At 37.2% G+C, this 26,472-nt stretch overlaps 1 protein-coding gene across 1 annotated transcript in view; it reads left to right on the top strand.

Moving 5' to 3' along the window:
* Positions 1 to 21,947, top strand: part of LOC309439510 (uncharacterized protein C4orf50 homolog) — a 33,061-nt gene extending 11,114 nt beyond the window's left edge. The window contains 11 exon segments of the mRNA XM_082052177.1: positions 431 to 596; positions 1,371 to 1,495; positions 1,868 to 4,087; positions 4,836 to 4,937; positions 6,605 to 6,751; positions 8,684 to 8,860; positions 10,637 to 10,693; positions 11,087 to 11,269; positions 19,974 to 20,216; positions 21,317 to 21,671; positions 21,674 to 21,947. Of these exon segments, the coding sequence (XP_081908303.1) occupies positions 431 to 596; positions 1,371 to 1,495; positions 1,868 to 4,087; positions 4,836 to 4,937; positions 6,605 to 6,751; positions 8,684 to 8,860; positions 10,637 to 10,693; positions 11,087 to 11,269; positions 19,974 to 20,216; positions 21,317 to 21,671; positions 21,674 to 21,741 (3,843 nt within the window). The 3' untranslated portion in view covers positions 21,742 to 21,947.
* The last annotated feature ends 4,525 nt before the right edge of the window (positions 21,948 to 26,472 follow it).

The following is a 26,472-nucleotide window of genomic DNA, read 5'->3' as shown; positions in this document are numbered from 1 at the left end:
TCAATGGGAAATAAAGTTTTATTTGGAATTATTACTCTACATTAAGTTTTCCAACCTAGGAACAGTTGTCTTTGTAGCTGTGCACTGAAATATTAGTCTAATTCTCCACTTGATCGAACTTTCTTTTGTCTTTGTTTGTGCGCATATAATTTACTCTCTATTTTGATAGTGTTCCAGCTGTGATCTGACATATAACATGCTTCTTACTCAGATTTTCTTCCTTAAGTCTTTGTAATGTGTGAAGGAAACATTAGGGGAAAGTTTAAAACCATGATATTTACTAGAAAATGTTGGAACAAGAAAAATGTGTGAAATAATATCAACTATAATGAGATAATGGGTCTTTTGAATGTAAAATAGGAAATTTATGTGCCTGTTTTTCATATCCTAAACACCATGTCTATTTGTATTTTTTCCTTCTCCCATTAAGAATGGAGATCTAATTCAAGATGACGTTCAAAATCTGAAATGGGAAGCAGTCTTGGATTCACTCAAAAGTGATGACGTTCAAAATCTGAAATGGGAAGCAGTCTTGGATTCACTCAAAAGCAGAGTTACTCAAACTCCAGTTGTGCTGCTACGTGCTAAAGAGTTTGGTATGAAAACAAACTAGAATTTTTACTTTTTTGTCTGTGCAATAAAAGTAAAGATGATTTCATTTGTGTGGTGTGCATGACTTTAAAAGTATAATACCTTCTAAAAACCTCCTAATCTAGAGTCTGTATCTTGGGAAGTTGAAAAAATAACTATTTGCTAGTATTTGCTAGTATGATACTGGCATTTAGATATAAACTTTCTCAAGAAATCCCAGAACTTCCAAGAAGCTACAAAGATGAGGAATTAGGAGATACTTCCCATGTCCTCACTGAGGTGTTAGGGAATGCTGTGTGGCAGCTAGATTTACTTTTCAGACCAAAACCCATGAAATCTCTGATCTTGACAAATTGTATCAGGTAAATTCTTCCAACCTAAATTAATGGTAATTTTATAGCAAATTTCAATGTATGCAAATGCAAGCTTGCATTGAATAATTTTAACCCATAAGTCTAACCCATAAGTTTTCATCTATGCACAGTAATGAGATGTATTTTCCATTTTTAAATGTTTTGAGAACTTTTGGGGGGATCCCAAATATGCCTTATTTTAGAGCTTACTATTTGTTTTCTTATGAAGTTTGTTTTCTTGTTTAATGCCATGCTTATCTCTGCATCATTGATGAAGTATGCTTCTCTGGTAGAGAAGGTAGTTTTGAGCATACTCTCACTAAAATGTTTTTCTGTTCAAAACATCTGGTTAGATGTTTTTGGGTTTGTTTTTCGTGTAACTATCTGAGAGTGACATTACACTTGTCCAGTGTTTTACCATAACAGAAACACCAGGATCTAGCTGTGATGAGCTAAAGCAGATGCAGGAGCTACCAGAAGAACTTCTACCAGTTTTGGAACACAATTCCAGTGCCTTTGCAAAAGTCATTGGTCTAGCTGAGGCTGAGCAGGTGAGAAGAAAAGTTACCACTATTCTTGCTGCTTTGTGCACAGCGAGTCTGTGGATCTTGAGATAAAATGAAGAGTTGGTTTATGTAAAGATTAATATAAAAGTAGCTTTAAATTGTAGCTACTGAAAATGTTATTCAAGATTAATACAGGTGTGCACTAAGAAAATTATTTACTTATTTGAACCCCATTTGTATCATTGCTCATTACAAATCTTTAAATAATTTTAAAACCCTCTCTGGAAATATTTTCTCATCTATCTGTAATCAAATATTTTAGGCATGAAGTGAAAAATAATTATGATTATCAACACAGAATGATATGTCTTAGCTTATATTTTTCAGTTTGAAACGTTTCTCTTTTGCTGTTACCAGGTCACTCTTGGAACAAAGAGGGCAGGTGCTCTAGAAGACAGTTTCACTTTGTTCAGATGTACCCCAAGTTATTGTGTAGCAAGACTATTTCCTCCTTGTTCTGAGAAGTTAACTAATGGTGAGACAAGTAAGGAAACCAAAGATGAAGAAAACTTTTCTCTCTTGAAAGAACAAGGTCTAAGTCTGCCAGTAAAGATGTTCCCTGATTCTGTGGTTGAAGCTTTGATGAGGAAGAAGCTCCAACTTACTTTGTTAGAACCTGAAAGTTACCACGTATCAGCGGTCACCACTATGAAGAAAGTGAGAAGTTTGTATTTCTGTGAGGCAAATACCAGTCTGTGCTCTGATGGCCTCTGCTTTGTTGCAGAAAGAGGATTTTCTGACAAAACCTCTGTACGTTTTTGTGGAAAGATGCCTTACATTCTGACGGAAATTTTCACAGTGTCTCTAGAAAAATACCACATGGAAGAACTTTGGGAAAACAAGCAAATTCTGCCAAAAAGCTTAAGTGGAAATAAATCTTTGGATGAAGTTATTAATGATGGAAGGTATCACCAAAAAGTCTTTAGATGGAAAGCTGAAGGAGAGGAAATACAGAACGAGAAAGCCCAACCACAACAGGTGACCCGTGTTCCTGAAGAGAGTTCTAAAGTTTTAAATAGAACTGAATTGATCAAGCCTGGGAAGCCAGGAATGGAAGACAAAGACAGCCCAAGTAGTCCACAAGATGTCCAAAATTTATCTGTTCATTTTAAAGACTTTAAGAAGCATTTTGAAGGTAACACTGAACTAATGGATAAACAAGGAAACCTCTCAGAAGTCTGCATCTCTGATACGAATAGGGTATATAATAGAGAAGACATAATAAAATTGGAGAACGCAGAACAATCTCAGAAACCAACTCACCAAACAAACGCTTCCAGTAATATTGGCTTGAAAGAAAAGAAAGACCAGACCCTGAAACTATGTGAGCCAAATGAGAACAATTCCTCATGTCAAAAAATAGCTGCTGAAAACATGCAATATGCATGCTTCTCTCAGAATTTTCTTTGGTCACAGGAAGAGAAGTATCCACTCAATATATTGTTTCCTGTGCAGGAGAGGGCTGTGTGTTTAAGCGAACTGTTCCTGCCAGGGAGCAATTTTTATGAGTGTTTGTGTCATCTGTCACCACTGGAAGCTGGCAATGACCCTAATGTGAAAATATGTGCACTGGAAAAAGTGGTGGCTCTGTGTTCTCAGAGGATATTTCTACTGATGCAGGAGAACAAAAATTACTCAACCGAAGTCTGTGTATTACAACAGGAGAATGAGAGATATGCTCAGATGGTGCATGCACTGGAGGAGGAGATGGACACATATTTTCAATGCATTTTAGCAGTAGAGGAAGCTAACATTGTTTCATTCCAAAACTTACTTAATCAGAAAGAAGTTACTGGTGAATGTTATAATTACTTATCAGAAGAAAACACCATGATCCCAGGAACATTTTTTGTTGAAACCTTCTTCAAGAACTTCTTATGTCTTGAAGAGAAAAGTAGGAATTCTGAAAAAGAGTCACTGACAATTGCATCAAATACACTTTCTAGGAGTGTTTTATCCCTAGATGGAAGGAAAATGAGATATTTCCAGCTACTTTCTGACCTGAAGGAAGAAAGAAGCAAATGCTTCAAAGAAATAGCTCAATTATTACAAGACAAAGAGAACTATGTGGCTAAATATAATGAATTATTACAAGAGAGAGATGGAAATTTACAAAGGATATATCTTTTAGAAGGTGAAAAAGAAACTTTATTGGGATGTTTGGCAGAGGTAAAGCGTGAACAAGACAAATACAGGACTTTGGTTTCAGAACTTCAAGAGTGCAAAACCAGTAGTTTTCAAACTATTTCAGATTTGCAGGAGGAAAAATGTGTCATGAAAAGAGAAATAGACAGAGTCAGGAAAGAAATGTCAGAACAGCTTGGTGAATTTCAGAAAGCAAATGCAAACTTCCTTTTAGAAAATAGCAAATTGAAAGAATTAGTATCTTCTTTGGGTTTCACCTACGAAGAGCTGAGAAAACATAAAAGTTTGGGGATGAAAGAAAAGATAGTAAAACTAAAAGAAGGAAGTCAGCGACATGGTGTGAAGCCAATGAAAGTTGAAACAGCATGTGGTATAACTCAGACTGAAGGAGTGCTAATTATAGACCCCTCAAACTGTTTCGCTGGAAAAGAGGTAAATAATAACAATGAGGAATGTTATCATCTGGGATCTTCTAAAGAAAGGGGGAGATATAAATGTCATTTGGAAGATAAAGCTAAATTAACTTCGTACTATAGAAAATGTTGTAACCTCCTATGTACTGGACATCTGAGGTGCTAAAGTTGACTTTGAAATAGAAGGCAAAATATCAGGGAGGTTATTTTTTTTTCTGAAAGTCGCTTTAGAGAATTTTAAAATGATACAGCAAGCTACAAAGTTTAAAAATAATACTTAAAGGAATACATTGTTTGGACATTTTTTTAGGTTATTTGTGTTCTTGCAAAAGTAAAAGCTTCTGGTAGAGCAAATTAATTTCCATGAACTTCTGTTATAATGGTGAAGTATTCAGGGTTGTGAAAAAATCACATTATTGAAAAGCATTCACACGTTCACTTAGTAACTTCTATTCTAATAAGGTGGTTTTTTTTACTGTTTTGATTTTTATGAAACCCATGCCTAAAGACAGGGCCTTTATTTATAGTGGATTTCTTCCCTATGTTTTCCCTTTGCAGTTATTAATCTTACACCATGGTGAATTTCTACAGGAATTACTGTTTTGTTGTTGAGAATAATCAACCAGGAAAGATTTACGTCCAATATCTCAATTTTATGCAAATGTTGTTAGTAATTCAGATAGAATGAATCCATAGATTGTTCTGTAAAAAACAGTCTGCCATTTTATATGGGTGAGTGGAGTCACGTCTTTCTGTTTTCTATCTAGGGCAGCACATTTGAAAGCTACAGTGTGATGAAAAAGCAAGTTGAGAAGGCAAAAGAAGAACTAAAAATGCAGCAAAAGGAATTAGAAAAATCAAAAAAAGAGGTAATCTCCTACTCTGATGTAGCTCTAAGGAGCAAATCTGTTTTATTTCTTCTTTTCTTATGTGGCTATTATTCTTTCCACCAGGATTTAACACTTTTACAAAACAGGGAAGTTGCTGATCTGCAGAACCAAGATGTATCTCTGTGATCTTTCAGTTAAGTGATAAATTGTACAGTCATTTGTGGTTGGCCAAAACTTCAGGAGAAGCTGCACTGCTCCAGCACACTTTGACAGATGTTGAGTGCTTAGTAAATACAGAAAAACTATTGCAGCCATCTCTGAGCAGGTTGCGTCCCTCCCAATCGCTAGGAATAAGGAGTAGAAGGCTGTATAAGCAGGAAGATTAAGGCAAATCTGAATACAGTAGTAGTTTTTGAATGAAAGGAAAAATAATGTACAATTTGACACTGTCAATGGATCTTGCTATATCCAGTGACGGTGCAGAGCTTGCACACATATCTGTGTTGTTAACATGAAGTCCAACACCACCTATGTGGAGAATTGTTTGGATGTCAAATTCTGTGCCTGTGTAAAGTAAGTCTGTGGTTTTAACACCAAGGAAGCTTTCAGTATTTTGCCTTTCCAGATGCATTAGTTTTTGCATTCCTATATTTTATTGAGCAATCTCCACTCTATGCTTATCTAAGGAGAACATATTGCCTTTATGGCAGGCATGTAATTGTGGGGCTGTTTCATGCAATAACAAACACCACCCAGACTCTGCCACTGGCAATGACAAGTGTGTTGAGTGTGTGAAAGAGCAGTAGGATTATACATTGTGGGTGCCAAAATGATTGTTCTTTGACAGTTGCTTTGTAGGACTTCTGAGATTTTAGGTGTGGCAACTGGAATGAAGGAGTGGATTTGGATGAGTGTTTGGATGTTTGTTAGGTAAGGACTTCTGACCCTGATATATTGACATGAAAGAGATAATTTGATTTTTTTTAGTATTATTTTTTTAATCTTAATAACTTGGGTCCTTTGATTACCTTTTGGGTGTTACAAGGAAGTTGTATGTCACAGCTACATCCCCAGTTTCCTTATAGGAACATGAAGCCTTTGCTTTCAGAAGGGAGAAGCAATGATCTCTCATATGAGGGAAGGAGTTTGAGGTCAGGCAACCAGCTGATCTACTGTCTGTTTAGTGTGGTGCTGTGTGTAAGTACAGAAAATGTGTCCTAGAAGAAATATAAAGGTGAACATATGAAGGGCTCTTTTTCCCTCCTCTGCATTTTTCATTTTTGACATTTCTCAGGAAGACTTGTTTTCCCCTAGTTGACAACATCTCATTTTCCATTTGCTCTGAGGGCTTTCAAAGAAAATTGTGAAATTGTGAGTGCATTCACCATTGCTTTTTTTAGCTTTATTCAGAACACTCAAGATACCTTCAAATTTAGAAATCAGTTTAAAAATTCATCTATTTTTCTGCATAGCTCTAGTTAGATATGTTTCTATAGGACTTACTTTAAAAGTCTTATTCATTTCTTATAATACAATTATAGTGTATTGTGTAGTTCCACTTATTTTCATCAATTTACAACAATTTAGAACTTGTCATGTGGATGGAGATCAGACTCAAGTCAATAGTTGTAAGGTGGTATTGAGAAATTATGCTACTGCTAGGCTAATTACGCTCAGTAATTTTGTATTTGTATTCTTCCCGTTAGGCTCAGAAATGGTACATAGAACTTGGTTTTGCTGAAACAAGATATGAAGAAATCAAAACTCATTTGTCACAAGCTCTCTCAGAATTAGACCATCTTAAAAAAGAAGCTGGGGACAAAATGCTTGTAAAACAGCACTGCAAGTTAATGGTACGTATGTAAATGAATGGAAAAGAGATTATCCTTTTGGAGAGAGTGTTTTGGATGCGGAGAGACCCATTATTGCTCTTGGCAATAGATATAAAGCAAGGACAGAGTACCTAGAACCACTTCAGCTATAAACTTGAAAGTAAGCGGATGGTATGCAAGGTAGACCATCTCTCTATAGGGTAGTCTGGGCTCTGCATGGGCATTAGTGACATCTCCAGTTTTGAGGAGGACTCTTGTCCTCCTCTTTCTAGCCAGAGTCCGTTTCCAAGGCATGGATCTTCAGGTGGCCTTAGTGAAAGGTGTTTCCCTTCATTTTGCTCTGCCTTTCTTTTTCTGTGGTTGGAGAAGTCTCCAGTATTTCCAGTATTGGCCTTTGCTATTTGTTGCCCTGAGTACTAGATTCGGACACACAAAATGAAGCTGTGATGCTGAATATTTAGTGGAGCAACTTCCACTGCAAGTGAGCAAGTGGTGTAGATTAATGAGGAGCCAAAGTCTGTAACTGATGTGGACACCTCAAGTGTTTATCCCCCAAATCCAGGAAATCTTCCTTTCACATGAGGGAGAGAAAGTCTCACTGGAATGTATCTATATCTCAGAAATTCTGGGTTTTCTGTAAGTGAAAGCTTTTTGAATTTTCAGGTGGCTCTGTGTCTTGATGAAGTTTTTATGTTTTCCACCAAAATGAAGTGTTTTATGAAAAAATAATGAATGATTGAATAATCTTCTGGAAGGAGCTTTCATAAAGACTTTTCAGCTGGATTTGAAATTATTTCTGTCCTCTTTTTCCTCTAAGCATCTTCATTCAGGGAGTGTTTCCATTTTTTATTTCACGTATGTTTTGTGTGAGAAAGAAGAATATGTGGAAAATACCATGTCTCAGACTCATCCTCAGGATTTTATCATTGCAAACGTGATCTAATCAATCTTGACGTGTCCAACAATTGCTATTGTTCTTCTCTCTTAACACAAGAGGGAGCCAATAAGTTTGGTACAAAGCATGCACGACTTGCTTGAATGCTGTGCATAGACGGTTATATGGTCTTTCTGCAGTATATCATATATCTGACTAGAATTTTTAGCTTTATCACTGACTTTTTAGACCCTGTGTATTGATTCTTTTTTTTAAATTATAAGTTCATAAAAGCATAAATATTTTTCACAAGACTTTCTTCACTTTTATTCTTAGACTTTGGTTTAATCCAATAATACCACTTCTAGGAGCTGACCTTATGATGCTAACCATCAGTCTAAAGCTCTCACTAATCCTGTCAATATATTGCACAAAATTAAAAACAAAACAGAGAGTGGGGGAAGAGGAGCTAAATTCAGAAGTTCCTCCTTCCACTTGTTTTATGTCACTGTTCCTGCATTATAATATAATAAATATTTTCTTTTTAAATATGTCTGAAATTTTTATTTTAAGTCTGATTAGTTTTTATTAGTAATCTTAAAAAAAAAAAAAAAAGAAAAACAAAAACTGGGAGAGTAGAATTCGCTCACTGAAATAAATATATGTGGAAAGACAAGGGGTGTATTATGTAGCAGTTGGCGCAGGAGACTGGGGACTTTTGAGTTCTATTCTTACTTACTGTGTGACCATAGGTTGGTCACTTAGTCTGTTCATGCCCCTGTTTTCCCATATATGTAATGGGTATAATACAATACTTACTTTGAAGGAGCGTTGTGAAATCCCAGTCCTACACTTGTTCTCATGAGGGACTGAGAACTCCTTGCTCATAAACCATTTTAAAATTAGTACAAGATATTAGTGTTAATATGTTTATGAATGTTTGAAGTAATACGTTTTATATCCACCTTTTTTTTAAGTTGGGTACATGTATTGATTGAGAGGTTTTGTGAATTAGGCTTGAAAATATTTTAATTATTTTATACATCTAATTTGAAAGTCTGTTTAAATTTGCTCTTTAGCCTGTGCACATTGTGAAAGATGGCCAGGAAATAGAGGAGAACGAAATTGCCAATAAGCGATTACGGCAGCAAGTACTGACCTTGAAAGCCCAACTCAGAGACCAGACCGCATTACAAAATCAGTTTCATGACTTGCAGAATGAAGTGGAACTCCTTCAGGCTCAGCTTTGTGAAAAGGTATAATGGAGCCGTTTTCTGTGTGCTTAAGTGGGTGGACAAATGTGAGCTTAGACTTCAGATTCCACATGTTGCTTCTCAAATGAGAGAACCAAAATGGTCCTCTTTCTTGGGAATGAGTCTGAGGATAATTAAATGGTTTGTAGGCATATAAAAGTGCCCCTGACTTTAGACAAATAAGGAAAAGATGGAAACTTCCTGGGTGGTCAGTGTTATGGAAAGATGGTAAGCTACAATAAAAGTTGCTGCCAGTCTCTGCTATAATCCCCGTAGCATAATGCAAAGTGATGCTGAAATTCTTTACAGAGCAATAAACTGTGGCAGTTACACATTAAGAGTTTCACTAATACATTTTCGGTTTGGCATATGGTTTGTATTTTTATTAATTAAAATAGTTATTCTGGTGAGAGGCCTCATGTACACACAAGTACACGTACATGAGCAGTTTTTACACATTTGCATTGTATTTCTCTGAAATACAAGAGGTTATTTTCTTCTCCCTACTGAGTGCAAGTTTCATCCTACTTCCTCCACAGTAAATCCACCTGTTCTACAGTTTTAAGTTTTTTTGGGGTTTTGCTTGTTAATTGTTATCATTGTTTCTGGGGCTTTTTAGTGTTTGTTTGTTTGTTTTTCTCTACCATTGTCATGTGCTGTGATTTGCTTTAAACCTGTACAGAGGGTTAGTGGCTTCTCTCAGGTATGGATTAGGATGCCTTAAGAGGTGCAGAATAGTGGTGGTGAAATGAAATTTTTTGTTAGTATCTGGTGTCTGTAATGATAGATGATGCATGTCAGGTGCATACGGGGTGAGATGTGTTATCCATATAAACTGGCAATTCGTACTTGTTCTGTTGCATTGGCAAGGTGTTTTGCTCCATGCTTCATCAAGAATTTAATGTCACCAGTGCAGGGACCTATTGCCAGCTTTATCTTTGTTCCCTTTGTGTTAGTCTTTCCTGTCCTATCTACTATGTTCCTGCCCAAGCCCACAATTTATTAGCTGAGGACTATGCGACACCTTTCAGCATAACTGAATTCTTATAAAAGGAGATATTTTTATTTTTGATGCACATAGTATACTTACTGTAAGCTTTATAGAAATACAAATTGTCAAGCAAAATGAATGCAAAGTAATCTGTACTTTCTTGCCAAATAATACTGTATTGATTTGTAACAGAAATTGATTTTCCTTGGCAGGATACTGTATTTTTTTTCTGCATAATCAGAAAGTAATTTTCCTATTAATAATAAATATTTTAGTCATAAGGTATAGACTAGGTCATCTGGCTCACCTCCTAATAGAGGACATGCATCGATCTTGTCAGTAGAAAGTTGTCGATGTTCACTTTTCAGAGCCTGCCATGGAGTACACATTCAGAAAATCCCTCCTTGTTTCTTGCATTCTGCAACATAATATAGACAATAAAAGGAAAATCTTTTCCCCAAGAGAGTGTTTTGGGAGACTCACAGAGAAAATGGGAATATGAGGGCATAAAGAAGAACACCAAGTCTTTAATGTGATGCAGTTTGATGAAATAACCCCACTCAACCAAAAGCATTTGGTAATACATTAATGCTAGTGGGGCAGTGTTTGTGTGCTGGGGCCTATCCATGTACAACCAGCTCCTTATCCATCTTGTTTGTGATACAGGGTCACATGAATATGCGAAGTGTGCACCTTGAAAGTCAGGTCTAAATCTAATAGCAAAAAACTGCTACAGTATTTTAAAATGACTCAAATAAATTAATGCAGAATGTTTTTCAACCTTTCAGGAAAAACAGCTTCAGAAGAGAAAGTCTGAAGAGAAGTTGACACTAGCTCCTCTGAAGGTATTGTATTTTCCTGAAAGCCAGCACAGGACCTACACAAAGGTGTATTCCTTTGTTTGCTGCCTTCTGTGCCTCTGCCTGCCTTCCGCAGCTGCCCCAGTTTACCTGCTGGCTACTGGGCTTCAGGAAAGGGTTTGCTGATATTATTGCTGTGGGTGCTCCTCAGCCTGCCAAAAGGGTCACCTTGTGCATGGAAAGGGAATATCTCTTTCCAGTTTACCTGTGCACATGTATTGTTACTGCAGGGTGCAGAGGCACTTAATGGCCTAGGAACATAGGAATGAAATCTATAGCTTTGGGTCAAAATGTGTGAAATTGCAAATCAGATACAAAGTATAATATTGCAGTTGAAACAGGGCGTGAAATCAGTGTGTATTTGTTTATGCCACACAGGCTAAGCTGGCTTGCCTCACCCAAAAGTGCCAGGAAAGAAACAGCTTCATTGCCAGGATGCTGAGTGAATTGCACAGGCGAGGAATTATTACCTCTGAATTTGAGGAAGAGGTGAAAAACTTCGTGAATGACGTGACCCTGGCAGAGTACACAGTTGCTTTTACATCAATGTGTGATCAAGAGGTAAGTGTTTGTATTTCCTTGTAGGATCCTCCCATTTCTACTATTGTATTAAGTCAGTGATCATATTTTTTGAAGTGTTTGGTGAGACTCAGTGTATAATTATAAAATATATCTCAGCACTTAAGATAAATATTGCTTCAGATAAGTCAGCATAGTTGGCTGTTTCAGCGCCTTTTTGGTCGAAGCTTAAATCTCTGGAGTTTATCACAAAGTGTATTAGTGTTCCATGCAAAACCCACTCAATATTTCGACAAAATATCTGGCCTAGTGGATAATGTAGACATAGTTTGATTTTAAAAGTGTATTTTGCATTTTCTTCCTGCAGAATGTATTATCGCAGATTTATGAAGAAACTGGAAAATTAAAAAAAGGTCTAGAATAAATCATTTTAAGATTTAAGTCAATTCAGTAGACATTCATATTCAACAGGGAGCTAGTTATGTGTGTTTCACTGGCAAGAGGAAAGTAGTTCAAATGGGATGCACTCTGCCTTATACCTGGTGCTGTTTGGCATTAATAGCCCAGATGCTGGGAATATACTTAATTTGGGGGGGGGGGGGGTAACACCTATCTGAATCTGTATCTGGAATCTGTATCTGGCAAACTGGAGAAACAGGAATCCCTTTATAATACTTCAGTAATCTCCAAGCAAGATCTTTTATTTTTTTTCTTTTGTTTTCTCTCATTATTTTAAACAAAGCCTGTAAAAATAGCCAAACAATAACTGGTAATGTTTGTGTCAAGTATAATCAAGCAGAATCTTGCTGGTTAAAAAGGGAAAAAAAAAAATGTATTTTGCCTTAAACAGTTGTAAAATATTGAGAAAGTGGCTGCCTATCACAGCAGGACACAGAACATTGGTTCATCCTGTTTTTTGTACTTCTACTAACACAATGTACTGCAAAACAGGTACATAAAAATAATTTGTTTTTCAATGACCTTGACATCTATTTTTCATCAGTAGAAGTAGAGATACTCACAATGGATGAATGGTATGGTAAATCCACAGGATTATTTGTCTGATTATTTTACATTGTTACACAGAGTGGTATTCTGTATCACTTGGAAGAAGTTTATTCTTCTAGTGTTATTAATTGTTGCAAGTTATTGCTCAGTCATACTTGTTTCTCTGGCAAGAAATAATGTAACTTCATGTTAAGTAAAAAGTAGTTTTATTCTTCAATGTGAATAGCATTCAATTTCTCTGTAGTAATTAGAAAAAATGAACAAGAATGTTTACTTTTTTTTTTCTCTTCTATTACTTATGTTTGACTAGTTCAGGTTTCATGTCTTTTGAGTTTTTCTATACTTTGGGGTTTATGTGCCTTCTTATCTACATATACTATCATCCTATTGTGAGCAACGCTGTCAATGTAAGATGAAAAGGAACTGTGGTTGCAGGATGGGACAGGATTTTGTGTCTGGCTGTGTCTCCTTTGAGTGTGTCTACGTCCACCACTGTCTCACCCAAGGTCGTCCTGAGAACGAAAGTTTTATGTGACAGTAGTCAGTAACTCATCTGTGAGGAGGGAGATAATTCTTCAGTGCCTTCACATATCTTCTCAGGCGTTACTGTGATAAATGGGCATTAGTGTACAGCTTCCCAATACAATAAATATCAAAATACTGTGCACATTCACACTCTCTCCCTGAATGTCTAGTTATCACAAAACTTACCAGCTCCAGCAGGAGAGAATTGGATTGAATCTGTATTCTGATGGCCAGTGAGTTAATTTGCAGTGTGAGAGACACACATTCAATTCCCTGCTTCAATAGATATTTAGCTATTCGTGTTAAGTGGAGCACAAACCCTCTCCCATAGGGCCCAGCATTGTAGTGGTCAGAAGTCCAATTTAGGCTCAGGCACACTGGGATTCAAGCCTGGAGTTTATTTGGATCATGCAGAGAACAGGCTGGGTCTTGCTGGGCACTGAGCTTTGGACCATTCTGGTCCTTGATAAGTACTGTAAAAAGTAATTCCATGTGTAACAGGGGAAACCTGCCAAGGCAGATCTGTATGTTCCCATGAAGAATTTAGGTTTCCATGGATCAGTTTTCCAATGGAAAACATTTTAGTGAGAAAATGTCCAAGCGTGAATACTCCTAATTTAATAAATAATGGTTATGATCACAAAGAAGAGAGACCATTTAATATTAATGTGATCCATGCCTTTGATTTTAAATATCCTGTACTGAATTCTGTACACATATGTTAAACTGAGCTGACTTTTAATCTCTGAGGATTCGTTTTTTGCATTTCAACTCTTATTCTTGCTGGAATTCGCATCTCAGATTCCAGAGCTACGTACAGCTTTTATTTACATAAAGCTCATTCCCTTCCTTCCCCCCACATTTTCACTTATAAATCATTCCTAACATCTGAATGCTTCTAGAGAAAGAAAAGTGACTTGATATTTTTTTTCCCTTCGTTCTTCCATTAAAGATTTTCAATTGGCTTTGTTCATTTCTGGACCCAGTGACAATTGGAAGGTTGTTGCACATTGGCAGCATTGGCTTACTGATGAATTTCAACCGAAAGTTTGCAATGATGCATGAAAGGCTAATCTGGCTGCCTTTGAAGGGAAAAGGGATTCTGTATTCAATTCAGTGCCTGGTCTTTTGTAGTTCCGTAAAAAACTTTGTGCCTGCTTCTCAGAAGAAAATATGTTTTAAGATTCTTTCAAGAACTTAAGGGCATCATGCTTAAAGACCAAAGTGAACTCATCCAGGACACAAGGGATGGTTGGGCATTCCTTTCCATTTACAGGAAGTATTTTCTTCCTAATGCTCATCCCAATTAAGATACTAAAATATAAAGGCAGTGTGATGCAAAACCAAGCATCTTTGGAACTTCTCATCAGACTTCACTTTCAGTGTTTGGGACACTGTTCTCACATACTTCAAATCACTGTTGTCCAAATGGCTTCATTTTCCCAATTAGCTCTAAGTGAAAACTTCAGTAAGTTTGGTTCAGCAAAACAGCATGCACTTTGAGCTTTGTCATTCTTGATTATTTTCAAAGCCTAGCGTTACATTCAAATGTTTTTGATTGAGAAATAAAAGTTGCTTGAACCATGATTTAGTTCCAGCAGTGTACTTTTCACTGAGGGCAGATACACACTGGAGTAATCTATTCAGAAAATAAAATCAATTTTCCTTCTATTAATTTACTTTTCAAGTCTCTGTAAAGAGGACTAGGTTTTGAATGACTTTTCCTCACTATAAAACTGTATACCATGAAGTTCTTTCTTTGTAATTTAGATTAATTGGGTAGTATACTGTAATTTAATTTAATTTTGGTTTTGTTTATAGTAATAAACATACACTAGCACACAGAAGAGTTTCTTTCCAATTCTTTTTCATCCAGAGAAAACACCTATGCCACTGTAGTGAAAGCAAAAGTGTGCAAGAGGGCGAAGAAAAGCTTCATCATGTGTGTGTCTCAGTTTTGAAAAAGATAGGCTTTTGGGGAGTCATAGGAATGACAATTTATGTCTAATATGGACTTGAAAATTTTGGAGGCACAAATTGGGTAATTTCTAAGCCTTTGTGATTTATTTTCCTTTTAAAAGACTTCAATTGAGAAAACATTGGAGGTCCTTGTAATGGATCAAAAATAAATTTTGGCAATTGAGATAACTAAAACCTTGTCTAATTTTGTGTTTGGAAAATGAAAAGCATGTGTCTGAAGAGGACACATCCCAGGGACAAGAGCTGCCTCTAGCAAGTGCATGTGGCACTCGACACCATGCCATAGCCGGGATTCACATGCACAATATCAGGCACAGAATATGGGGGCATTTTTGGCCTTTTGTCATGTCCCATTTTCATCATCTTCTTTTAAATGTTGTTATCTTTTTCAATATGAAAGGCCTTTTCCTCATCTTTCTTTTCTTGCTGTTGTGGAATTAATCATGGACATTATTAACAGTGATTGTTTCTCTGCCTTTCCCAGTGGAAAGTACACAGGACACCATTCATCAACTGATGTTAGACACTCATGTTTGCTAAACAGCTGAAAAAGGACTGGGACTTGCAACAACTGGTTTACTTGGGTTAGTAACAGCAGGAAGCAAGAGAAGGTGCTTAAGATAACTAACAGGAAATGTGAAAGAGAAGGCTTCACTTCTTTCTGAATGTAGGTGCCTACTTGCAGTTCGAGGAACAGGCTTTGCCCAGTTTGACTTGCTTGAGCATGAGGCTGTGTCCGTGCTGCTTTTGATATATTAGAGAACCACACAGAGGAGCAAGACACCTTGGTGTACCCTTCACATGAGCTCATCCCAGTGTGGCTGTCCAGTTTTTTGGAGCCTTTTCTGCCTCTTTCAGGTTGTGTGTAGAGAAACCAGGAATATGTTCAATTCTTTCTCCAAATTGACTGAGCCAACATATCCTGGTTTTACGTCAACAGGCTCTGTCCACATGACTGATGTCTGTGATGGATAATGCTGCTGTAGTCATTCACTTCAATTTCTCTTGCACTGGAAGGCTCTCACTTGATGATATATTTTATATATTCTTTCCATAGTGGATCTGAAACCATTGTGACTCTGTGCCCCCATTTTTCAGGGCTGAGAGGGGATTTGTGAAGGAGTATACAGATAAATGGTAGTGCTTTTTATTGCTTTTCATTGAGTCATCTTAAACCTTATGCATGGAAAGCTCCAGGCGAATAATGTGTCCGGTATAGTGAATTATTTGTTCTACAGAATAGGAACTAAATGTGCAGAATAGTATAACTTAATCCTTCTTTGTATCAGATAATCTCTTCTAAGATTATTTTTGGTAGAACAATGCTGCTGCTACTTCTTTCTTTTTTTATTATATTTTTTTTTTCTATTTCTACTCATTTCTTTGCGAGAAACCACTTAGTGCCTTCCCATGAATCATATTTGAAGGAAACAGACACGAAATAGCATTCTCTCTCAGATGCTTTCCTTAAAATGATTTGTGTGTGCCTAGTGAGATCAGCAGCTTTTCTGACACAGGGTGAGATATATCTCATGTTTGATGTCTGTACTTCAGACAATTGTGTCTGCGGTCTTTCTTTTATTAGTTAGTGGAGAGAAAGAGGTACTTACAAGGAGATATCCTGCCCATTTCAGGTATCTGCTTTAGGTAAGGTGAGAGTGTTGGAGGGCTGGACTCCACTGGTTGTGAAGGGAGACAGGAGGAGAAATGGTTCAGTCATATGAGTCCCACTCTCAGAGGTGAGAATGACTTTAACTTTGGGGTTTCAGTCTCTTGGGCACAGTGCTGTTCAAGATCAAAGGACCTTTCAGGACAAAGACTTTTGCAGGAATAGGCATCTCTTCTTGACATTACAGAAAATGTGACTTGAGTCATTGGAATTCCAATGGGATGAAAGAAAGGAGGTGGTAGTTGTTATTGAGTAATTTTTTTAAAAGAAGGGTAAAATCCATTCCTAGAGTTATGTTATTTTTGACCTTCAGGAAGTTTATTAAAAATACTGAAGGGTATAAAATATGAATTAAATACAGTTAAGGGCAGCCTGGCCTTTCCAGTGAAATAACTGTGAGAGCTGTTCAATAGTTATGTAAATGGCTGGTAGTACAGAGAGTATCTCAAGAATTTGTAGTGGCTGAGGAGATGGTACATACTCAAGGTTCATCGCATTTTAAAGTAAAATTGGGGTTGGTTGACAAAGATTTAGATCTGTTTCCTGACTGCATACATAAGATAGACATTTTAGCAGTGTTTTTTTTCTCTAGTTCATGGGCAACAACATGCATTTGTCCAGAAGTTTAAATGCAAGTGGAGTAACAGCCATGACTAAAAAATAAAAGCTTTAAAAACTAACGTTCCTTTATTTTCTGTTAAATGTTAGAGTTTAGAATAAAATGTGCAATTAAAAATAGATGAATTAAACCATTTTATTTTTATCTCTGACACCACTGACTTTTAATTTTTGTAATGTTGCGGGAAGGTGATTTTCTTTCTTTTTTGTTTTCCTTTCTAGAAGCTGGCAGCATGCAAATTCACTTTTCTTCAGGTTTGGTGGAATATCACAATTCATTAACTCCTAGGTGGGATAATACATGGAAACTTGGGAGGAAAGCGAAAAATATTAAAAAAAATAGGATAAATATTCTAAATAAATAAATCAAAAATTACAAAGGGAATAATTAACAAATGGAAGAAATTCATGTCTGCACATTGAGACAAAGTGCAGGATTTTTGCTTGGCTACAGAAAATGTGATCTTTAGTGTTTCACAGTGTTACAAAACTCTGAGGATGAGCCTTTTTGAAAGGATCATACATGCTTTCAAATACAGCGCAGACCATACTATGAAAACATCGGTGTGGTAGCAGCTTCAGTCATTCAGGGTTTGAAACAACCTGCTTTTCTAATGAGTTTCACTACTTTGGCTGCAGCAGAATTCAGTGGAGGCAAAAGAGTTTGTGAGTTGAAGAAAATAGAAGGAAAGACCCTGTCAGGAAATTATTTTTCCAGAAATTAAATGGGGTAGTGTCACAGTTTTGATTTGTGTGTGGTGTTGTGTGGGGGTGGTTTTGTTGTTGTTGTTGTTGTTGTTGTTTTTTGTTTGATTGGGTGGTTGGGTTGGTTTGTTTGTTTGGGGTTTTTTGTTGTTTTTGTTTGTTGGTTTTGGTTTTGGTTTTTTTGTTGTTGTTTTTGTTTTTCTGGTAGCGTTAGCAGCTCTTCTGCCTATGAGGAGGGCAGTAATTTGCCTTTGCATGGGTCATTGAGCTCCAGAACTTGTTCTACTCCTGCTGACTCTCATCTGTCAGCAGGGATGCTTCTAACTGTGCTTCCTGTAGTGAGGAAGTTCTCATAAAATAATTTTAGATCAATCTCTTCATGCCTGAAAACATTTCAGGGCTGCCCTTTGTAATCCCTCCCTTGCTTTCAACCAGCTAGCCTTTTTTGAATGCTAGGGAGATACGGCACTCATAACCTTGCTTAGAACCAAGGACTTCTTTGGCTTCTGTGTTTACAGGGGAATGTCCAAATGTATAACTTTCACTTTCCAACTGATCTGTGCCTGGGATGTTAGTACGTGAATGACTATTCATACCACCCTACCTAAATAAAAGCCGTATCCAGATAATGCTGTGGACTCACTCTGTAATTGATGTAGAGAAAGTAAGTCTTCTATGGAAAAGCAGCAATCTGAATTATGTGCCCAAAGTTGGTCAATATGATCAATATCCTTGAAGTCCGGGATGTCACCATCTTCTTTCCTGGCCTGTTGTTCAGCCTGAAGTAAATGGTCTAGGTGGTGGCTGCTACTGAGGAGTGTCTCAGCTGGACAAACATGATTGCATTTAGCTTTTTCAGGTCTGGCTAGCTTGTACACATCAACAGCTGGCATTCAGTGTCACCTCTGAGGGTGTGGGACAGTACAGCATCACTGATGCCTGTATGTTCTAACCCTGGTGTTGTAGCTGCTCTTGAACTGCTTGCAAGCAGCATGTTTCTCATAAAGATTCACAATGATCACTCCTGCAAGACTTCTTTTCTTGGCAATGGCAACAGTTTACACACTGTACATTCTTCTTCATACCATCATAGAATTATATTTTGATGCATGAGCTTGTCAACAAATGCTCATCTTTTTGGGGGGTCACCAGGGCAATCTAACACCACTATGGCATTTGATTTTTTTTTTTTTACACTAGACACAAGTGATATAGCTAATGCTCACTAAAGACATAGAGGAAAAGCAATACGTTATTTTAAGTAAAATATGTTTTGTATTAAGTAACCATTCCTGACCTGGCATGTTTATAGTATTTGCATTTCTGGAACTTTTTCAGAAAGAGGAGAATGAAGTAATAACTCATAATGAGACATGAATTTTGAAAAGAAATAACTATTTTTAAAAACCCCACGGCTGAAATTGTCATTAACAATTTTAAACTGTACAGTTGTAAGAAAAACAGTAACATTAGTCCTGTAGCTTTTATAAATTAGAATTTCCATGACAAAATGCTACTGCCCTGAGATAGAGATGTACATTCAGGGAGATCTTTTCCTGCTTGCAACTGTTATGCAAAGGTGCATAATTAAACTGCCATTGCTCTCTAAATTCGGCTTCATTTCAGTGAAGATATTCAGGAAGGATAATGTTGGATGTGGTGTTAAAGCTGATTTGGAAGTGAAATAAGGTCAACTGAATTTCTATTATTTTTATTCAGAATAGGAGGATCTGCTTAAGAGTTCATGCAGTTGAACTTACACACTTTTGAAGTCCATTTAGTTTAACTTTCCTGAGCATGAGTTTGTTGTGTGAAGGGAAGAGAATATGTCTGTGAAAGAATCACATTAGAAAATTTGATATTCTTCAAAAGGAGACCTAGCATTATACAATTATTTAAATTAGCATTATTTCTACTTTTTATCTAGGTTTTCTTAATATTCAGATGCAAATTTTGGCTGTAGTTAAAGCTTAGAGATTTCTTTTTTTAATTTTGAGGAATAGTTAATGAATGCAAGATTCCTTTTTAGACAGATACAGGAATGCTTCATATTTAAAATAATTGGTATGTTATCTTTTTTTTTTTTTTTTTGTATTTTGGTAAGTGTAGTTTATTTACATTTAATTTCTCTGAACATTTATTGTAATGAATTCACCCATGTGACTTCCACTAATCCAAAATAAACAGCATTGGAAAGCTCCATCTAACTTGAATTTCTTGAAACGCTGTTTCCTCTTGCAGATGCTGCCTTCTTCCACAGATATTTCACAGGCCAATGGACAGCCCCAGGATCATGAGGCATGTGTCAAAGTGAGTGGAATGACTGAGTCAACACCTGCAAACTCTCAGCAAGAGGTGGATAGCACCTGCAGATCTCGCATCACTCCAAACATGTATGATGCTTCTCCTATAACATTAACAAGTCCAGAGAAGGTCATAGCCTTGCATCAAAAACTAAGACAAATCCATCACAAAAACTGCCAGGTCATTAAAAATTTTCTTATCATTTTTATGTTAGTGAAATCTATTATTCTTGGCAGTCATTTTGTCGATCATATAGCTATTTGAATGATTGCTTCCAGAGATGCAGAGTTGATTTTCAGTTCAAACAAGCTGAGGGTAATAAATGCTTAACGTTTTTCATAATGCACTTTCTTCTCCTTTGTTTAGGAATGGCTTGGGGCTTGTAAAAATAATTAAGAGGTTTTGTTTTCATCATGGTGTACTCTCTGATAAGACCATCTTTAAAAATTGTTGGATGTTAAAAAAAAAGTTGCTATGTTGATCTTGTCCTACCTTTTTTATCCTCCGATTGCTTACTTTTTTTTTTTTTTTTTTTTTTTTTTTAGTGATCCAATTATTTCTGTGCCCTGAAGCTCTTTATAGTAATTTCCATTAACTGCAGGAATCCTGTTAAGAACAGAGCTGATCAATTGCAATTGCATTTGTGACAGTCTGCTGCTAAACTAAACACGCAGGAGATTTCACCCTCTCTGAGACAACATAACCTTTCCAGAAACAAAATTCAAGTATGCAATTACTGGCGCCAGTTAGCTGGAGTAGTTATAAATATTATTCTACTGAATTTCCTTTATGATCTTGGATTAAAATAAATGTAATAAAACAAATAAAAGCGTAGTTTCTGCTTTTGGCATTGATAGTTGAAAAAAAACATGCAAGATACTAAAGGTTTCTTGTAGTTAAAAAATTTATTATTCAATGAAATAGTGACTCAGAATTCCAATAGCATGTGAAAGCCTTAAGTTGTTTAGTCCAGGGGATATATGTGACAGTTCATATCCAGTTTCCTGATCATTTTCTTTGACACAGTCACATATAAAAAGATTCAATTAAAATATTGTCATAAAATAAAACTATTAGGGAGAGCAGAATGGTAGTAGTTTTTTGATTGACCTGTAAACTCGGGGATTTTCTTTTAATACACATAATGTGAGCTTTAATTAAATGCCAACAAGAGCATGACTTGGGCCTACTGTACAATTATATGGGAAGCTACAGCTGAAATAAACCACAATGCACTGGGACATCCAAGGTTACATTTTCTTTTCTTCTTTCCTCCTCAGATACCTTCAGTTGTCTCCTCCAACTCAAATCCAAAGGCTGACTGCAACCTGCCCATGATCCACGAGGAAGCCCCTTGGCCTGTACTGTCAAGGACGAAGGATGCACTGGTGCCTCTGGACCATGGTGCTTTCTGGGCCACAAAGGGGAGGGATCAGTTGTCCAAATGTGACGATGTATTTTGGGGTCAAATAGGAAATCAGCATGCAGGTGCCATTCCCCAGGCAATGAAACAGAAAAATGCCATTATGAATAAGGCATGGCTCTCTAGAGAAAAAACAGATGGCTCAACCTCAGCTACCACAGCAAAAAGCTATTTGTCAGACGTGTTGTCAGCAAGTAATAAAGGTCGAAATCCTGTGGGGAGAAATCAGCTGCATGGGAAAGAATTAAATCCACAGAAATAAAAAAAGGTAAAGCATCTTAGCAATGTGGTTTTCACATTGTTGCAGAAATACTAATCATTTTCTAAAACAAGATATTCTACTAGTTTGCACAGCCTAGCAACTAATTTGAGATGACTGAAAAACTTAGATGAAAAAGAGCTGTAATACTTCTTGTGACCAAAATTTCTTAGAACATTTTATGTCACTGAAACCTATGGATTTTTCAGTAGCTGGGCTGCCATTTTCTTTTCACCACTTGTTTATGATTTGCTTTTCTTTTAACCAAGACTGTGAAACAATCTATTAAATTACTTTTACTTTTATGTACAATCCATTTCTTCAGTGTGTGTGCAGTGGCAAGTTCTGAAAGAACGCCTGCCTTGCATGAAGGGGGGTGGTTAGTAGATCGAGGGAGGTCCTCCTTCCCCTCTACTCTGCCCTGGTGAGACCACATCTGGAATATTGTGTCCAGTTCTGGGTCCCTCAGTTCAAGAAGGACAGGGAACTGCTGGAGAGGGTCCAGCGTAGGGCAACGAAGATGATTAAGGGAGTGGAGCACCTCCCTTATGAAGAAAGGCTGAGGGAGCTGGGTCTCTTTAGTTTGGAGAAGAGGAGACTAAGGGGGGACCTTATTAATGTTTATAAATATGTAAAGGGTGAGTGCCACGAGGATGGAGCCAGGCTCTTCTCGGTGGCAAACAATGATAGGACAAGGGGTAATGGGATCAAGCTGGAACACAAGAGGTTCCACTTAAATTTGAGAAAAAACTTCTTCTCAGTAAGGGTGACAGACACTGGAACAGGCTGCCCAGGGAGGTTGTGGAGTCTCCTTCTCTGGAGACATTCAAAACCCGCCTGGACATGTTCCTGTGCGACCTCACCTAGGCGTTCCTGCTCCAGCAGGGGGATTGGACTAGATGATCTTTTGAGGTCCCTTCCAATCCCAAACATACTGTGATACTGTGACTGTGATACTGTGACTGTTTTCTCTGGAACTTAAGGAAATGTGATGTGGTATTATTCCTAGAAATGCAATTTAAAGAAATTGGGGAGTAGTTTTGCTGTTGGTGTTTCTTTAGTGTTTTGGAATTTTTTTTAACCCTTTTTTTTTTTTTTTTTTTTTTAAATAAGCTGGATACTCAGTGTATTCCTGTAAATTGTTGTAAGCTGTAAATTGAAGCTTAACTTGAGCAGTTTTACTGGACATCGTCCTAACCACTTGGATGTCATGAGTATGGTAACATCTGAGTTCAAGTGATGGATGATACAGACTGCACCCTGTGCTGCCAAACCCCTACAACTACAATAGGGAGAAGTAGATGTGGTGCCAGGACACCTGTGCTAGCAGAACAGTGGCAGTGCTTCCTTGTAGTCTGGCTCAGAAATAGATGCGGTCTGGGCTGTAGGAACCTTTGATGGATTGTGGTTATGGGTGGGAGGAGGGGAGAGTATGTCTGTGCAGGTGCACGTGTGCACTAACCCTGGTTGACTCTGGGAAGTTTCACTGAGCATGGTTTTAAATCCCCCAAAACAGTGATTTATATTCAGAACCCACCAGAGTTAAGAATTTTAGAAAACCTCCATTATTCACATCTTCCAGCTATCTTAGTTTTTAATCACTTTTATTAGAAAAGGGCATTTTTAACACACAATAACATGGGGCCTTCTTCCTATGCTTTTCCTCTGCCTGCATCAATTACCCTACTCGGTTCATAGTATGTTACTACTTTGTTTGATGCTCTTTTCAGAAACCAGAAACAAAATGACTGGTTTTGAAGGAATATTAATGCACACACTCACACTTTATCATGGGAAACCCATCTTCCTTTACTCAGTAAGGTAGCAGTGCAATTGCTTACAGCAGTAACTGAATTGGTTTTCATCCAACATATCTTTAGAAAATACACACCAGATGCCAAGGGAAATAGCCCCTGGAAGTGATATTTTGAAGCATTGTCTAAGCAGAGGAAACACAGGTGAGGTTCCAAAATCTTGGCTTCTGCTTACATGTGTCTTTCTCTTACTTCTAATGCCCAGCCAGCACTTCTGAAGACAAATATACTTGATATCTAGCCACCAGCTCCCTTGTCAACTGTTAAGATATTTTGATGTGCAAAACCACTTGTAAATATTTAACATAGTCACTTTTATATTGGTAAAATGATGCTTTAATAATTAGAGCTTATGAGAACTGGTTTTTGAGCTTTATCTTGCTGACTGTACAGTACAAGACCTGGTAGTTCAGATTGGAGGTCAGACTGTAATGCATGAGGTGTTCTAATCATAAGGGTATTAATAATAATACCCTGTGATTATAAGATAGTCTTTGTTACCCTAGTGTAGGTACCCACTTTGTGCTTGGGGCCGTAATAACCATGTAATAAAGTCTTTCTAAGTCTAGTCCCTTTCTGTCAAAGACATGGTGGTTCATTTTAAACTTCAGACTTCATTTTAAGCTAATTAGGTTATTTGGCTTTATTTTCCTCCTGCTGGAATTAGTGATTTCCTGAGTAAGGGCTGCAGACACACACAGGTGTAGATGTGGGAACAGACACTTGCAAGTATATTACCTGCATTGAAGCCCTGTAATGCAAAATGGACTCAAACCATTCCTCAGGAATATGGAATCTGGCTGGAATCTGTAGCTTTGCTTCACAAGTCACAGATTCCAGTTAAAATCTTGTAGTGCCTTGTGTTTTAATTTTTTAAGACATCCATTCCTCCTACTACAAAGCATTGTTTAAATATGTGCATATACCACACGTTGTTTAGGCAGCTTTTTCAGCTTCTTTTCATTTGTATGAAGTAAAAACCCAAGATTTTAGACACTATAGTGGAAAGATGCTAATAATTTAACAGTAATGTTTGGAGCACTGCATGCAACAGCATTAGAAAAGGTGGGTCAGCTAAAGACTTCAATTTTTAAACCTCTGTCCTACGCCATTTTTTCCCACTCCTAAATGGGCAAATGAGAAATGATAGATTATGCCAAATAATTATGCATTAATTGATGTACAACAAGATGAGATGATGCATTGCATCATCGAACAAGGTCCTTCAAATTCTTTAAACACAGTCATTTATAGAAACCAGCTCCAACATGTACAGTGGCTGGCCAGATGGTTTGTATATAGTTGTCCTGCCAAGCTGAGGTCCTTTGGGAGTCTGAGCTTGCTGAGTGACTGATGCAGAATAATTAATATTGCCTCTCATTCTATAAATGATTTGGGTGTTTGGTTTTTGTTTGTTTGTTTGTTTTTTCTTTTTTAAATTGAGGGTGATCAGAACACATCTGAAGAGTTAACTTGTGTTAAATCTGCTGTTTGTCATCCATGGACCTGCCCAAGTCAAATGGCATTTTCTGTACTTGACTGATGATCAGCACACTGGAGGGAAGGTGCACAGCAGTGTGCTTCCTATCAACAGATGCTCACTGAGCCTGTTTCCCATTCAAACTCTTCCACTTACAAAGAACTTGTTTGAAACAGCACAGAAGACTATTTACTAGAATCAATAGTTCACATGAAATAACATATTCAGGCAATATTTCCCCAGTTCTTTTTTCTAGGCTTCAACTCCCCAGTACTGAAGTCAAAATATCTCATTTTAGCAACAAAGTGATATCTTTTATCTCTGGTTTTAACAGAACTATTACTTAGAAATATAATATAAATATAATACATTAAAGTAGTAACCTGAAATGGTGCATAGTGCTTTTTAAAGGCTGTGTGGAAGATAAACTTAAAAAGGAAACTCACAGTTCACTTGAGGCTAAAAATGCACTGTAGAGTAGTTTGTATGCTCTTTGGGGGAGGAATTGGAACCACTGGAAAGAATAGCCATTCTCCTTTGACAGGTATAAAGAAAAAAAAATCCATCAATTTCTTCTAACATTGAACTGGCACTTTTATGTAATCAAAGAAAACTAATAATGCTCCTGCAGTTTTGCTTTGTTTCTTTGGCTCTTCCCCGGTAGGAAAGGTCATAAACAGGAAATGTAATGCCAGTTTGTATGTTCAGATGAAAAGAAACATGACACCTACAATGACAGATCATGTGTATTTTAAGAAAGTTCTCCAGTCAACAAAATTGTTGTATTAGGCTACTCCTTCTATTCCTTATATATATATATATTTTTTCAGGAAAATAGTATTCATAATATATATTAAAAAAAAAAAAAAGAAGAAAAAAAAGTTGGTCTGTATTTTGTGTACACTCACCTGTGCATGTAGTCTCACTTAATGATCAAGAATTCATTATGCAAGTTCAAGAGATAAAGTCAGTCGCCAGTTTCATTTTAGGAACATCTAAAACGGATATGGTTTGGTCAGAATCACAGAATGTTAGGGATTGGAAGGGACCTTGAAGATCATCTAGTCCAATCCCCCTTCCGGAGCAGGAACACCCAGATGAGGTTACACAGGAAGGCGTCCAGGTGGGTTTTGAATGCCTCCAGAGTAGGAGACTCCACAACCCCCCTGGGCAGCCTGTCCCAGTGTCTGTCACCCTCACTGAGAAGAAGTTTCTTCTCAAATTTAAGTGGAACCTTTTGTGTTCCAGTTTGAACCCATTACCCCTTGTCCTATCCTTGGTTGTCACTGAGAAGAGCCTGGCTCCATCCTCGTGACACTCACTCTTTATATATCTGTAAACATTAATGAGGTCACCCCTCAGTCTCCTCCAAGCTAAAGAGACCCAGCTCCCTCAGCCTTTCCTCATAAGGGAGGTGCTCCGCTCCCTTAATTATCTTGGTTGCCCTACGCTGGACTCTC

This window comes from Streptopelia decaocto (genome assembly GCF_964273445.1).
Source record: "Streptopelia decaocto genome assembly, chromosome: 4".
Classification (NCBI taxonomy): domain Eukaryota; kingdom Metazoa; phylum Chordata; class Aves; order Columbiformes; family Columbidae; genus Streptopelia; species Streptopelia decaocto.
This window is presented reverse-complemented; position numbering and strand designations above follow the sequence as displayed.